Source organism: Oncorhynchus gorbuscha, linkage group LG14 (genome assembly GCF_021184085.1).
Source record: "Oncorhynchus gorbuscha isolate QuinsamMale2020 ecotype Even-year linkage group LG14, OgorEven_v1.0, whole genome shotgun sequence".
NCBI lineage: Eukaryota > Metazoa > Chordata > Actinopteri > Salmoniformes > Salmonidae > Oncorhynchus > Oncorhynchus gorbuscha.
This window is the reverse complement of record NC_060186.1, coordinates 49,913,066-49,929,531: the sequence shown is the minus strand read 5'-3', so window position 1 is coordinate 49,929,531 and position 16,466 is coordinate 49,913,066. Positions and strand designations below refer to the sequence as shown.

The window sequence follows — 16,466 nt, the reverse complement described above, 5'->3', positions numbered from 1 at the left end:
GTTGAATCAAAATCATGGTCGAATGATAAAGACATATCTTGGAGATTAGAAGCTGAACTACTGATTGCGTCAATCTAGCTGACAAGCCCCGTCTCTGACTGAAGCCCCTGGCACTGCCCTTGCAGCTGGAGGAGGCTAGCCCGGGCTATCAGTGGGAGGCCGACACACAGCATAGTTGGTAGCTATCGCTCATCCTCTGTTCTTATCCACACTCCTGACAATGATAGTGTGCTTCACAGTGTGGGGCAAACAAGAGGAGACAGGAGCACACCAGGGTGTCGTGGGAAGGCAGACCCTCCTAGTACACAGCCTGCTTCCCTGCCTTGCTAAAAAACTATTGTTATTAGTTCAGTTGAAGACAACATGACATATGAAGCATGCGCTGGCACAAAGGGACTGAAGATGGGGAGACTGCATGAGAATGTATGTGATGCTTGAAGGACAATGAGAGCATGAGACGCATGTAGTGTTGGTTCGTGTATGAGTGGTGAGAGTGATGGTGGTGGGGGTATGGATGGAGCTTCAGAAAACAGTCTTGGAATGAGTGAGAGAAGACAGGGTTCCGAGGTAGGAGGTCAAGATCAAAATCGAAAGCCTTGTATATAAAGTGACAAGTGACAGTAGAGAAACCAAAGCTGTATAGACTGGAGCTATGCTATCTAGGGATATTCTTGCTCCATGCGCAGAAGGGTTTAGACTGAGATGACTGAACAGTATAGGCATAAGTAGGACAGAGGGAGAGGCACTGACATACACCTCAGGCAGCCAGCTGTCCATCGACTCCCAACACTGACCTACTGTTCACTTCAGAGTTCAAAGAGCATGGAGAGCAGAGCTCTCCTGAAAATGGTCTCAAGGAGAGAGTCAAGGAGATGTTAATTTGATGTACTGTAAACTGGAATAGAGGGACAATGGTGAGGTCTTGAATAATTTGTATATGTATTCCCAGTAAATCAGCACATTTCTCCCACAGGACACCTTCATACAGAGTTCATCTCCCAATTTTCCACGTAGAGCTGGAGTTTCATCCTTTTTTTGTTCTTTGAAATGTTTCAGAGAAATCTGTAGTGAACCAGAACTCAAGAGATTATAGTCAAGGATTATACTAGTTCAGATCTAGGGTCTAATAGCTACACACTTCACAGTGCAGATGAGTGACGTATTGGCTAATCCTCCTGTCATGTACAGCTCAACTAAACCACACACACACACACACACACACACACACACACACACACACACACACACACACACACACACACACACACACACACACACACACACACACACACACACACACACACACACACACACACACACACACACACACACACACACACACACACACACATCTGAGCCTAAAAACAAGTGGTGGGAGGAAGGGGGACCTCTTAGTTATTGACATAGACACAAGTGTTGCTACAGCTGAGTCACAGCATCATGTTGAATGACTCCAGTCTGGAGTGAAGATGGATACTGGTAGACACAGTGGTCAGACAGAGACAGATAAGAGAGTTGAAGAGATGTTCTCACCTGGACCCTGTGGTCATCAGTGTCCACCACGGTGGCCACTCTGACAAGCATGGGGTTCCTCTTGTCCACCGTCTCCAACTTCATGAGTGGCTGGAAACTGTGGGGGGGTTTCTGTAGAGGGATAGTGGGGGGGGGGGGGGGGGGTGTTAAGGCTCAGAGGCACCAATAGCACTTGCAGGCCAAGGGTACTTAGCACTTCTGAACATAATTTGCGAACCGAGGGCGCTCTGATTTCACATGTAGAATCGCGTGAATAATTCCGGTAGTCCGACCTCTACAGCGGGTGGTCCTTAAAACACAGCGCGCTGATGATCGGCAGACGAACGCCAGACCCACATTCGCGTGCATCTTTAGGCAGCATATCATATGTCACACTCTGCGGCAGACGGCCAGCTAGGCTACTCCAGTAAACTGTGTTGGAATGTAGACGTGGGGCTGCCACATCGTCCTGTGTGCCGAGGATATAGAGATAGAGAGATAAACAGCCGTACCCCTTTAAAAGCCCTGGCAGGAGCCGGTGACGAGTGGGTCTCCTCCAGATACTTTGCCCAGGAGAAATTCTTGACATTGGGGTAACCTACAGGAAAGAGTAATGAAAAAGACTGAGCCAGATTGAGCACGACTACACATGCTGTATCATGTAGTACATGTGTGGGCGGGTAAAGTCCCTTGTGCTTTCTGTCATTCTAAACCATCGGTCTTCTCCACAGTGGAATAACATCATTTACAGATCAGATTAAAACAAACAAAAAAATTCAGTCATTTAGCAGACACTCTTATCCCAAGTGACTTACAGTAGGGAGTGCATACATTTTCATACTTTTATTCGTACTGGTCCCCCATGGGAATTGAACCCACATCCCACAGCCCTTCCAACTGAGCTACATGGGCGGTGATCTGCTTGGAAACGTTCCATGTGTTGATCTTTACTTTCAGAACTGTATGCTCAGTCATCGTTACACATGTGTGGTATCCTGGCAGGATCTGCAGGATACATAGTGAGTTAGTATCTCACCTGGAGGCTTGGTGAGAATCCTGTCGTTGTCTTGACACCAGCCCACTGGGTGGATGTATGGACTGGTTGCATCACACCTACGGAGGAGGAGCAGAAGGACAGTGGTAACAAAATGCCATCTGCTCAGCAGATTTCTCATTTCTTTGTATATATACACATGTATATTCCTCCTCTTCCCTATAAACAGTTATGACATGAACTTCCCCATAAACTGTTACGGGGGATTGAATAGGGATAATGTTTAGGAGTAAGCACAAGGATAGGAGAATAGGTCAGCTGACATTGTGACAGACTCTGAGCCACTGTGGCTTCAGCCACCTTATGACTGCGTGATTAACCCGTTCAGCTAACCGTGATGGCATGTTATGCAACAATCACTTTGACGTACCGGGAAGTGTCAGGGCGAGAAAGGATACTTCCCTCACAGCTTCCCACTGCTCCCTCTCTCCACGTCAACCATCGGTAGGACAACATATCACTGAATGATGGACGGCACACCACTGACGAGTAGATTGTAGGCAGTAATACTCCTATGATGCTGTCATTGCATCAGCAGTGCAGGATAAATTGCAAGGGGCTTTGCATAACTGCATAACGGTTTACTATTTCACCATGGACTCAACATACCGTATCGAAACCAATCCCTTTTTGTGTTGTGCCAGTGTGACACAGCTGTGTAGTAATCTACATTTGAGCATTGCCATTGTTTCTACCTCAGTGGTCAGTGTTGTTACAGCCAGCTTGTCTGAGGGACAACATAGACTCCCAGTGTCCAACTCTCTGGCCAGGCTAGGGTGAAGCAGAGCCCAGTGGAGTGGTTAACCTGCTCTTTTGGCCTAGAGGTGTGATGCTGTAGGGCCTGTGACTGGCTGACGTGAGCTGTAGCGACAACACATGAGAGAGAGAGCGTCATCTCCCTGGGTGAATATGCTCGTCCCTTAACCGCTCCAGGCTCTTCTCTCTCTCTCTCTCTCTCTCTCTCTCTCTCTCTCTCTCTCTCTCTCTCTCTCTCTCTCTCTCTCTCTCTCTCTCTCTCTCTCTCTCTCTAACTCCTCTCCTCCTTGACATTTATTTGACGATCATCCATAATTCAGCCAATACAAGCTCTTGTATCGTGCAGACTGGGACTTCCTCCTGGCGGTCCAAATCCCAAGCTGGGAGGGCTTAGAGCAGGCACGAAACGACAGTAACGACACGTGCAATTCTCAGTCGGAAAAAGACAAACAAAGGCGAAAATCAACAAGGGTTGGAGGGATGGCAATTGAGGGGGGAAAAGAAGACTAGAGAATTTTGAGGGAAGTGATGTGCGTGCTGGTGTCAAAAGAATAATTCATGGTACAGCCGATTCATACTGTACTTAAAATGTATTACACAAGTAATGTAGCTTGTTTGCTTGTGTAAAATATTAATAACAAACACTCTGGTAAGAGGCAATGATTTTCTCCTCCCAGACACAAACATTCTGTTGGAATAAATCTAGCACCATCTAGTGCCCAATTCTGCAACAAGAAAAAATAAATCTACGTGACTTAGATATGACATCGGTAAACACAAATCACAGCTTTGATTTTGAAGTCTGAGAATATCGTAAGGAAATGTTAGGAAATGTAAATCACAAAGTTAGACATTACCAGAAGTCGTAGCTCTCGTCCCAGTCATCAAAGTGCACCAGGAATCGACTGTCCACCATGTCTGTTACTGTGGCAACACAGATGAAGGAGGGGTTCTTCTTGTCAATGGCCTCCAGCTTCATCCCAATTCGGAATCCTAAAGGAGTGACAGTCTGGAAAATAAACACAGGACAGTTACTCAGAGACAAAAAGCTCACGTTTGGCTCAGCCATGAATCTTGTTATATTATAGCCTTTCAACTGCTCATGAAACTACTCAATATCTATGTTGAACGGGTTGATGTCAAGTATTGTACTTCAATGAAGGAGGTGTAAAACTGGGCGTGAAGTCTAACTAAACTAAACAGTATCACCAAGCGGTAAAACACTGGTATCAAAGCAATATGAAAGCGATCCATAAGGCCTTGGACACCCTCGGAGTTTGTGTCAGAGAATTGCGGATGGAGCCAATGGAAGTCAACAGTTGCTGATAGAATGACAACGCCAACGGAGAGGATTGTCCGGGGGGGGGGGGGAAAGAACGCTCAAACGGTCTGTCTTTTGATAGGTGCAACTTGTCCAAACTCGTCCGAGAATAGTTGAATTGAGTTGAACTTTTGACGGACAAAAACTGACAATGACGTATGTCATATACAATTTCATCCGAGTTTATGCATCGGAGTGTGTCCCCGGCCTAAATGAGATCTGTAGGCTGCTCTTACCGTGTTTTGATTCTCAAACAGGGCCTTGGGAGCTGCCTGGGCTTTGCTCAGCTTGATATACGACAACCAGCTGAACTCCTCATCCTTTAAACCTGTCCATCCATAGAGAGAGAGGGGGGGGGGTGTATTTTGGATCATTTTACACTTTATCAAATATCCCTGGATCAATTTCAGGTATGCTAGTAATCATGCAGAAAATAGCTACTAAAAATGCATGAGTATTGTTTTCCTGTTGCCATAGGTAACCTGCTTGCACGAAGCAAAACAAATGAATTATAACCATCCCTGTATGACCAGTCTCACATAGGAAAGAAAGCGGGCCAGCAATACAGTGGTAAGGAAATACTAATGAGAAGATGAGGGAGTGCTACAGTAACAGTTTGAAAATGTCCCATCCAAAATGACCAATACTGTATACGTTATTAGCTTTTCCAGGTGGATATCTGTCAAAGGTAGCATGTCTCTTACCTTTGGGGGGGTGAAGCGTGTGTCCTGTTTTCTCACACCATCCCACAGGGTGAATGTCTGCAGAGTTGGAATTCACCCAGAAGTCATAGTAGTCGGAGTACTTGTCAAAGTGAAGCCGTATTCTGTGTCCTGAAACCTAAACATGGAAGAAGCATTAAGCATTTTCACACATTACACGGTTATCCTGTGTTTGCTACTCAAACGAAATGAATTAAGTAATAACCTACTGACTAGACGCGCACATGATGCCAACATAGAGAAGTGGACATAATTCAAAGTACAAAAACGCATTTATGGTCTTATAAATACTGTATTTTGCTAATACCATTGCATAGCTACCCATAAGTCCTCACAACTATCACAGCTATACACTGGAACAAGAACAACGACAATGCAGACTTTGCTTCAGATCTTCCCAAAGCTGAAGATTTCCATGACATGAGTTTCGACTCCCCTGAGAGGGCAGCGATGATGAGTCGAGGTGAGAGGTTACCTCAGCTACAGTGAGCACACAGTACATGGAGGGGTGCTCTGGATCCACTCCCTCTAGCTTCATTCCCACCCGGAATCCATTCTTACTCTGGGGGAAGGCCTGGTGCTGAATGGAAAATGGGACATCATTAGTTTAAAATACATATTTCCGGGCTTTTGAAAAATAATGAACTTAAAGCAGCAATATGGGACTTTTTGGGCGACCCGGCCAAATTCTCATAGAAATGAGAGTTATAGATCTGCCATTCTCATTGAAAGCAAGTGTAAGAAGCGGTAGATATGTTCTATGTGCGCAATTTCTATGCTTCACGTTCTAAGGTTCAGTTTCTGCATCTTTTACTTTGGGGTTTGGAAAACCAGCTTCAAACCGAGGAAAGTACAATATTTATGGTTATGGAAAATATATTGCACAGCAGTTTAGATGGTAAAAGGATTCTCTACACTATACTTGCTTGTTTTGTCACAAACTGAAATTATGCAAACTATTAGAATATTAGCAACCAGGAAATGGTGGAGCGATTTCTGCATAGTGCACCTTTAACACTGTTTTTGTAGGCAAAGACTAATACATGTGATTAATGAGTTGAAATTAATTTATTCTCAACATGTAGGAAAAAATGTAGGACTTGATCTGAAATATCATCTTAACCCTGAATGACAAGCTGTAAAGGAGGAATAGATGAAGGAACAGAATGACTAGAAGGAAACAGAGAAGGAAAAGGGTCTAGGATAAGGGTTTAGATTGAAGTATTTAAGATTCTATAACCCATTCTATACAGGCCTGAGGGGTATGGTATGACAGCTCACCTCTTTGAACAGTTTAGTGGGGGCAGCAATGGCTTTGTCCTGCTCCAGATATGAGGCCCAACACCAAGACTTCTTTTTCCCTCCGTATGGAACAGCTTTCCATAGTGAGACAATGATTGGTTAGATTGTGTAAAAAGCAATACACAACATTAAATTGAAACACATACAGTTAGAGTGTGTGTGTGTGTGTGTGTGTGTGTGTGTGTGTGTGTGTGTGTGTGTGTGTGTGTGTGTGTGTGTGTGTGTGTGTGTGTGTGTGTGTGTGTGTGTGTGTGTGTGTGTGTGTGTGTGTGTGTGTGTGTGTGTGTGTGCAAATGGCAGTGATTATATCAATATGATGATTTTGAAAATGAGTATCCGGGCCCTGAGTGGCCCCTCACAAGTGTCCCTCCCACTGCATGTTTCTACTCACTGTGTCTCAGTAGGCCTGCGTCCCCCCTCCGTTTCCTCCTGCCTCGAGGCGCGCCACGGGTCGTCTTCCGGCTGTCTTTCTCCTCCTGTTTGATGCACACAGGAGGCTTTACACACTAGAACACTAGAATATGCAGTAACATTTTAAGACTAAGAATTCTAAGAACAGTACCAGTCAAAAGTTTGGACACACCTACTCATTCCAGGGTTTTTCTTTCTTTTTTACTATTTTCTACATTGTAGAATAATAGTGAAGACATCAAAACTAGGAAATAACACATATGGAATCAACCATCAAGCGCTATGATGGAACTGGCTCTTATGAGGACCGCCACAGGAAAGGAAGACCAAGAGTTACCTCTGCTGCAGAGGATAAGTTCATTAGAGTTACCAGACTCAGAAATTGAAACCCAAATACATTCTTCAAAGTTCAAGTAACAGACACATCTCAACATCAACTGTTCAGAGGAGACTGCGTGAATCAGGCCTTCATGGTCGAATTGCTGCAAAGAAACCACTACTAAAGGACACCAATAAGAAGACACTTGCTTGGGCCAAGAAACATGAGCAATAGACATTAGACCGGTGGAAATCTGTCCTTTGGTCTGATGAGTCCAAACTGCTGTGTCTTTGTGAGACGCTGAGTAGGTGAACAGATGATCTCTGTATGTGTAGTTCCTACTGTGAAGCATGGAAAAGGAGGTGTGATGGTGTGTGGGTGCTTTGCTGGGAACACTGCCTGTGATTTATTTAGAATTCAAGGCACACGTAACCAGCATGGCTACCACAGCATTCTGCAGCGATACGCCATACAACCTGGTTTGCGCTTAGTGGGACTATCATTTGTTTTTCAACAGGACAATGACCCAACACACCTCCAGGCTTTATACAGGCTATTTGACCAAGAAGGAGAATGATGTAGTGCTGCATCAGATGACCTGGCCTCTACAATCACCCGACCTCAACCCAATTGAGATGGTTTGGGATAGGTTGGACTGCAGAGTGAAGGAAAAGCAGCCAACAAGTTCTCAGCATATGTGGGAACTCCTTCAAGACCTTTGGAAAAGCATTCCAGGTGAAGCTGGTTGAGAGAATGCCAAGAGTGTGCAAAGCTATCATAAAGGCAAAGGGTGGCTACTTTGAAGAATCTAACATATAACATATATTTTGATTTGTTTAACACTTTTTTGGTCACTACATAATTTGACTGGTACTGTATATAAATGTGATATTTCAGTTATCATTTTTATACACTTGCAAACATTTCTAAAAACCTGTTTTTGCTTTGTCATTCTGAGGTATTGTGTGTAACTGATGAGGGAAATAAACGATTTTATCAATTTTAGAACAAGCCTATAACCTAACAAAATGTGGAAAAAGTCAAGGGGTCTGAATACTTTCCGAACACACTGTACTCACACATACAGTATAGACTAGAGCAATGTGATATTTTGGCACAGGCAATGAGGACAGTGTTTACGAGGTAGTATTGAAATCATTCGGAATTTGTGTTTACTGTACATTGAAATGTTTCCATTTTGAAACAATAATGATAAATCAGAGATTAGCCAAGAGTTATCTACACCAGTCGGGTCGCAGCACGTTCTGTGAAGCATTCATTTAGTACGAGTTATGACACCTCAGCAGGAAAGGCATGCAAGGCTAACACGTCACCCCTCAAAATCCTGTGCCATTTGGAGTGATGCCAAAAGATTTACAGACTTGAGGTTCTATACCATAAAAATCAAATAAGCATATATCTACAAAATGTGATGCAATATCAGTAAGCTGTCAACAGTTAGGTGTAATTCAGTAGGTACACAATTCAGGACAACATTTGTAAAAAAAAAAAAAAAAAAAGTTTTAAATCCTTGGCGTAATAAAGTAATACTGACATAGACTTCATCATCGTCCTCAGGCGGGACCTCAGGGGTGTCCATCTTGTACTGCTGCAAAGACCTCTTACGGCTGACCCCCACCACCTCCCCATTACTCTTCGAAACCTCCTTCTTTAGCTTCAGCTCACTGCAGTGGAAAGGAAATATAGAGTAAAGGTTTGTGCAAAAAAGGATTACCCTTCCAATAAACTATAGTTTCAGTAATAGCTGAACTGCAAAATAGCTCAAGCTTGGCCAGCATAAAACATTAATGCCAAAATAGTCTTTGTTCATGGCAATTTCTGAAATCTAGGCGCAATGACTAAAATAATACACAAAGAAATGCACTGCGGGGCAGAAAACCAAACTGATTGTGTTACTAGGATATTATTAGATTGTAGAACTAAATTGATTTTCAAGTCTAACATTTTAAGGGGGACCACACCTTGTCTTTCATATACATAACGCATTACTCCTACATTGACTTACTCAAGGGCTGCCTATGAAGAATCCTATCATCATCAGCAGCTAGAAATATGGTCAAAATCTAACAAAAATTACAATCCAACTCCAATTTTTCCAAATGAAATGTGATTAACTGTTCATTACAGTATGTATAGTACAGTCTGTCTCTTCTCTGTTGCCATGGCAGTAGTAAATCCACAGAAGGAATACCACTTTAAGGTGCAACGTTCTGTTCACAGTTTCTCCCATTTAAAACAATGGATATTTGGGGCGCAGCTCTTCTTGTCTTGTCTTGTCTTGTCTTGTCTTGTCTTGTCTTGTCTTGTCTTGTCTTGTCTTGTCTTGTCTTGTCTTGTCTTGTCTTGTCTTGTCTTGTCTTGTCTTGTCTTGTCTTGTCCTGTCTTGTCTTGTCTTGTCCTGTCTTGTCCTGTCTTGTCCTGTCTTGTCCTGTCCTGTCTTGTCTTGTCTTGTCTTGTCCTGTCTTGTCTTGTCTTGTCTTGTCTTGTCTGTCTGTCTGTCTGTCTGTCTGTCTGTCTGTCTGTCTGTCTGTCTGTCTGTCTGTCTGTCTGTCTGTCTGTCTGTCTGTCTGTCTGTCTGTCTGTCTGTCTGTCTTCCACCTTGCATAGGATGGCTTGCCAAAGAAATGTTTAGGAGGTAGACTTATCGATTTTGTTAAGCATATGAAATATGTTTATAGTTGTTGTGGTTATGAATGTAGGAAACTAAATATATACAGTTGCTTATATCAGCACATCGAGACATGAATAATAAAATAAAAAATGACGTTAAACATTTACTTAACCATGATAATTTGGCATAATATCACAATGTTTGTCTCTCATTGACTGGGTGAAAGTCTGTACTGGCCATTATGTCAGTGGACTGTACATAAGCGGAGGTTATTACGAACAGAACTTCATAAGCACAATAAACACCAGCTCAACTACCGGAAAGTAGCATATGCAGAAACTGCAGTTAAGACCAGACTAGACTAGATGCCCTGGATACTAATGAAACACTAGTCCTCCCCACTCCCCAGGCCACTCCCCAGGCCGCTCCCCAGGCCGCTCCCCAGGCCGCTCCCCAGGCCGCTCCCCAGGCCGCTTCCCAGCCCGCTCCCCAGGCCGCTCCCCAGCCCGCTCCCCAGGCCGCTCCACAGGCCGCTCCACAGGCCGCTCCACAGGCCGCTCCACAGGCCACTCCACAGGCCACTCCCCAGCCCACTCACTCCTGCTGGTCCTGCTGCAGACAGCGCTCACTGCAGTGGAGGCCATCAGACATGAAGTCCACGGGGGAGCCCTTCCTTTGGCAGCGCACGCACACCAGGCCTCTCTGGGCCCACTGCCCCTCCTGCATCTCCTCTATCTCTTTCACGGCTACCGCAGCACTGTCTGAGAGGGTTGTGGAAGGAAGGAGAGAGGGCGAAGAAAAGAGAGAGTCACAAAGTCATCCTCACCCATATCCTGTGTGGCTAATGAATCATTTCGAAGCTCAGGGTCAATAACAACAGGGCAATGTGATAACATAAAAGGTTCCCGTGCATTCCCTGTTTCATTAATAAACAACAGCAACATAGCCACCAGCTAGACTGAGACTCAAATGGAAGGCCTTATTTGGAGATAATCAGAAATGCTCAAATAGATAGCTGATAGCTGACTGCTTATAATGATCACGATTCACCATTTTGTGCTTAGTTTTGCTGAGCTCAACTCGACTGACTCTCGTGCCTAGGGTTAGACACAATTATGACAATTATTGAAAATGCACACGTCTTGTATATCAAAGGTATGAACATGAAATACTATTTCAGACAGCAAAGTTACAGGATGGATGATGATCTAGTTTGGAAATAGCCGTTATAGACAATATAATGATTTGCTGTGAAATGTAAAAACAAAGCCAACTCTACAGCAGCTTCTTAAAGACTGTATGCATGGTATGTGATAAGCTGGTGAAAACCTTCCGTTAAATATGCTAATTTGAAAGACGAAAGGGAAGACATATGCACATCCCACCCGATCAGGTGCATCTCAGACCCCAATGGGGATACAAACATTGTACACGTACGTGTATGCTACCGTCTCACAAATATCTCCCCTCCGGGAGCATCTAAAAGTTGTGGACATTGAACCGTGCCACCTTACCCTCCTGAGCAGTCGGCACTGCCCATGTAATGGTGGCATGAGCTTTCTTCACACTCTCATCTTCTCCCTCCTCCGTTAGGGCCTCCAAGACTCCAAACTCATTCACCTTAAACTAATAAACATAACACAAACTTTCAAAATGGATTAAATCAATGTTTTTCTCTCACCCATCTACGCACAATAGCCCAGAATGACAAAGTGAAAATGTGTTTTTAGAAATGTTTGCAAATGTATTGAAAATGAAATACAGAAATATCTCATTTACATAGGTACTCACACCTCTGAGTCAATACATGTTAGAATCACCTTTGGCAGTGATTACAGCTGGGAGTCTTTCCGGATAAGTCTCCAAGAGCTTTGCACACCTGGATCATACAATATTTGTACATTTTTCTTCTTTAAATTCTTCAAGCTCTGTCAAGTTGTTTGTTGATCATTGCTAGAAGGCCATTTTCAAGTCTTGCCACAGATTTTTTAAGCCGATTTAAGTAAAAACTTTAGGTAGGCCACTTAGGAACATTCAATGTTGTCTGATAAGCAACTCAAGAGTATATTTGGCCTTGTGTTTTAGGTTACAGTCCTGCTGAAATGTGAATTTGTCTCCCAATGTCTGTTGGAAGCAGACTGAACCAGGTTTTCCTCTAGGATTGCGCTTCTGCTTAGCTCTATTCAGTTTATTTTTTTATCTTAAAAACTCCCTAATCCTTGCCTATGGCAAGCATACCCATAACACGATGCAGCCACAAACATGCTTGAACATGTGAAGAGTGGTACACAGTGATGTGTTCTGTTGGATTTGCCCCAAACATAACGCTTTGTATTCAGGACATAAAGTTCATTTCTTTCCACATTTCATACAGTTTTACTTCAGTGCCTTACTGCAAACAGAAAGTATGTTTTGGAATATTTGTATTTTGTTCCTGAGTTAGGAAGGACACCTGTATCTTTGTAGTGACTGGTTGTATTGATACACCACCCAAAGTGTAATTAATAACTGAAATGCTGAAAGGGATATTCAATGTATGTTTAAAAATATATATATATTTACTCATCTACCAATAGTTGCCCTTCTTTGCAAGGCATTGGAAACCCTCTCTTGAATACATATTGACTCAAGACGTTTCAGCTTTTAATTTTTAATAAATGTATAAACTTTTCTAAAAACATAATTCCACTTTGACATTATGGGTTAATGTGTCTAGGCTAGTGACACAACATCTCAATTTAATCCCATTTTGAATTCAGGCTGTAACACAACAAAATGTGGAAAAAGTCAAGGGGTGTGAATCCTTTCTGAAAACACTCTATATGTGAGGAGTGAGGACATACTGTATATTCAGATGAATACTGTGATTAGCGCCATGTGACCTAGTCAGGACGAAGTCCTTGATCCTAATTATACAATTTATGATTTATACAATTATATATATATATCATTGGTTTTGTCATTACACAAATAGATCATTCTACTTCATTCTACTTATTCTGATAGGTATAACACAAGTTTAAAAAAGAATGATTATATATATATATATATATATATATATATATATGGCAACATTGAACCTTTTCAGCTGTTGTGGTAATGTGTACCTTCAGCTCACTCCCAGTTAGGGTTCCAACACCATCTTTCCAGTCCATGGCACCATACACATCAAAATCAGGGGTTGCTGCATTTGTAGCTGCATTTGTAGCATTTTTAGACTCATCCATGTTAAAAATGGGGATATCTGAAAAAGACAAGATGAAGCCACACCAGACAATAAATAACACTGTGCAGAATGAATATGGCACAGGCCTACTGAATCTACATAAACTGACTTTTAAAAAATCAGCTTAGTGAAGTTATTGCAACCGTAGTCCTGCGCAAAGTGCAAGTCAAATGAAAAGAAGAGAAACAAATGAACGTTTCACACAGAGCGGCTTTGCAACAGTGTCTCAATAATGTTTCACAAAGCCGCTTTGCAACAATGTTTCAATTATTGTTGAAATGTAACAGCGGAAGGCCTACGACATTGTAACTCGGTGACATACATCAACCACTAGAGGTCAGTGCTGACTAGGTTTAGACGACTGCGTTTGAAACTTTCAGACCCTATCAAACAATGAAATCACTGAACAAAAAAATGTAGATGATGATTTATTGATGAATTATTGATCGTTCATGCAATTAGGCCTATGATCTATCAATATTGCTGTCTTTCAAATATAATTCCTGACGTTTCGGTAGGGTATATAATTTGTGTGTTATGTATGCGCCTAAAATAATAAGTATAGGCATTAAGACAGTAGCCTACATTAACAGCAAATCGTTGCCAGGCATTTACGAAATTGCAATATGAAAGTAACTTACATTTTATGCATGCAAAATGCATTTCCATCCCAAACTATTTGAAAGATCGATCCTCTCTCTACTAAGCGTCAAAATTGCATCATATGCAGAGAACACTTTTGAATTATCAACAAATATTATTACAAAGGAAAATTCCGCGTGTTTACTGTGCACATGTTATTCAACCTGTGTGTTAGATTTTATCATCAGATGTCCATTGTCGGTTATGAGCGTTATTAATATTTATTTCGAGCTTTCTGAGTCAAATAGTTTTAATTACGAGTGGGATTAAATGATTCGGTTGGGCGCAACCAGTTCGCATTTCCTTTGTATTCCAACTAGGTGTGTTACAGATATTTTGTGATGTCCCTTAGCAAGACGCTAATCATGCATTGTATCATATATTAACACTTTTCTTTGCTCTGATACTATTTAATGTGTTTTAAAACCAGTTTCCCAAAATGGCGGAGCTGGAATATAGTCCTATATAATTCTCACCGGCAGGCCTGCAGACTCGTTGCTCTACAACAAAAATATTATTTTAACTGCCTTGAAAGCTTTTTGGAAGGAAATTATGGTATAAATATTTTAGTCCAGTTCGCTTGTCAAGCGCAATGTCTTCCTCTCCCCAGCCATAACAGGGAATTACACTGAAGCAAACATTATTCTTGAAAGAGTACAATATACCATTATTATATACGTCTCTGGGAGACAAGAAATCTAGCACAACATATTTTCTATCATTGCAGTAATATTCGACGCAACTTTTGTTACAATTTTAGAACGCAATATATTCACGCTCTACGCATTGAACCTCTTCCTGGCTGATATTATTGATGACACGTCCAGTCGTTTTGTACTTATTGCTAAGTTTTGGTCAAATTCCGTCGCAATGAACCTCTAGCGAAAGTATTATATACCAGATCACTCATTACTATAATACATAATTTCCTCCGTCAATTGTTTTATGCTAAAGTACATTTGTTTTAATTTGTCTGTTTCTTACCCAAATTATCCCACGAGTACTGACAAATTGCCCAGGCAGCCGTCAATGCGCATGAGCATGGCTCTGAGCGAGTGCTTGCGGTGGGTGCCTCTGCTAGACTGTAAAACACATCATGCCAATATCGAAAGTTTGAGCTGGTTGAATAACAACATATGTAATAGAGTAAGCCATTATTTGTCGCATAACCTTGTCATCGACATAAAACCATCAGCAAATGATTATGGATGCGCTGTGGATGTTTGGAGACTGAGATAGGCGATGATTAGAATAAAATAACACGAATACCACGTTACTAAAAATAAAACCCAGTTTGCTTGTCGACAGTGGAATGGGGTGACTTGCGAAATAGCACAAAGAGCGTCCAGAAACGTTTTAATACCGATCCTTTAACCTAAATTTCGCCATCATCCTATTTTTCAATTTTGTGTTTAGGTTGACGCATCAACGTCGTTATCGTTACAGTTCAAAATAAAACATAATCTGTGCTCGTAAATCCTGTGCAAGAAACCATGCAAATCAAAGCAGATTATTGATGTACAAAGTTTCTTTATACCATGTTGTAGTCCGTTATTACTATGAACAAATTGGCTCAACTTGATTGAATGACATCTAAATGAAGAACAGTAATGGGCTGTAGCCATGGCCTACTGTTTAATTCCATAACTCAGACATCCAAGCTACCTTTATTGGACTTCTTAGTTTAGCTTCTCTAGAGTTGATCAAGGGAACTCTAGAACACAATAGAATAGAATGGAGAACCGATATAACAGAATAGAATATTGTATAATAGAATAGAATACAGTTAGAATAGAATACACTAAGTTTGACCTTCACCAGTGATGGCTTTCCAGACTGAAACAAATGTTGTACAGTAACGTTTTGTGTAGATGGTGTAGTCAACCAAGTTTATCATTCATTACCATTGCCTGAAGTTATACAACAAATATCCCCTATGGTCTTATAGATATGATCATGAGTATGACTACTTTTTCTGTAAAATCTTTCATACTTATGGGCTGCTCTGTAAGAGCACGTATGGCAAATGCATACTGCATGGGGTGCTACTGCTGTTGCAGATCACCATACCGTTTGTACCTTATGGAGCCCAATTCCAAGTTATGAAATATCCATAGCCATAGTGGCATGGCATAAGGAAAATGACTTCATTGGGAGCCCTTTCCTGCATATGACTGAGCAATTAACTGAAGAAATGCTTTGTGTTGGTGATCTCTCCTCTAATGCATGTTTGGCGATGGTTACATACAGTAGCCTGAGTTCACCGCACAATCCACTCACTGTACATAACATTAGTGATTAGTGAGTTACAGTGTCACTAATTCACTAAAAAGAAGAAAAAAAAGTTCATATGATGCAGTGCTGATTAAGGAGGGTGATTGTCAAAAGACATACTGAGGACTGTGTTTATGGTTTAAGTGCTTAGGACTTGTTTCTGTTTCCTCAACGTTCTGTCACGGTTTTAATGACACACGTAGCAGGGGCCTTGTTAATGTTTCAACTCTAAACTTTCAAGAATATGTCCGGCTTGCAGAGAGATCACACGTCACACAATACACTGTAGATCAGT

At 41.9% G+C, this 16,466-nt stretch overlaps 1 protein-coding gene across 4 annotated transcripts in view; it reads right to left on the bottom strand.

The window, feature by feature from the left end:
* The window catches only part of l3mbtl3 (L3MBTL histone methyl-lysine binding protein 3), a 40,436-nt gene extending 25,483 nt beyond the window's left edge, over positions 1-14,953 (bottom strand). Inside the window, exons 1-14 of one of the 4 annotated variants that reach the window (XR_006831771.1) lie at positions 14,374-14,524; positions 13,137-13,273; positions 11,544-11,655; positions 10,628-10,790; positions 8,953-9,082; positions 7,059-7,143; positions 6,647-6,741; positions 5,841-5,945; positions 5,348-5,483; positions 4,880-4,971; positions 4,180-4,331; positions 2,549-2,625; positions 2,025-2,110; positions 1,534-1,644 (exon numbers count right to left, since the gene is read on the bottom strand). Coding sequence is in view for 3 of the 4 variants with exons in the window: in XM_046298287.1 (XP_046154243.1) it covers positions 1,534-1,644; positions 2,025-2,110; positions 2,549-2,625; positions 4,180-4,331; positions 4,880-4,971; positions 5,348-5,483; positions 5,841-5,945; positions 6,647-6,741; positions 7,059-7,143; positions 8,953-9,082; positions 10,628-10,790; positions 11,544-11,655; positions 13,137-13,256 (1,464 nt within the window). In the remaining variant the exon portion in view is untranslated. Of the gene's footprint in view, positions 1-1,533; positions 1,645-2,024; positions 2,111-2,548; positions 2,626-4,179; positions 4,332-4,879; positions 4,972-5,347; positions 5,484-5,840; positions 5,946-6,646; positions 6,742-7,058; positions 7,144-8,952; positions 9,083-10,627; positions 10,791-11,543; positions 11,656-13,136; positions 13,274-14,373; positions 14,525-14,881 lie in introns of those variants that run through there. The other 3 variants (XM_046298287.1, XM_046298286.1, XM_046298288.1) reach the window with 3 other exon arrangements.
* Positions 14,954-16,466: the final 1,513 nt, after the last annotated feature.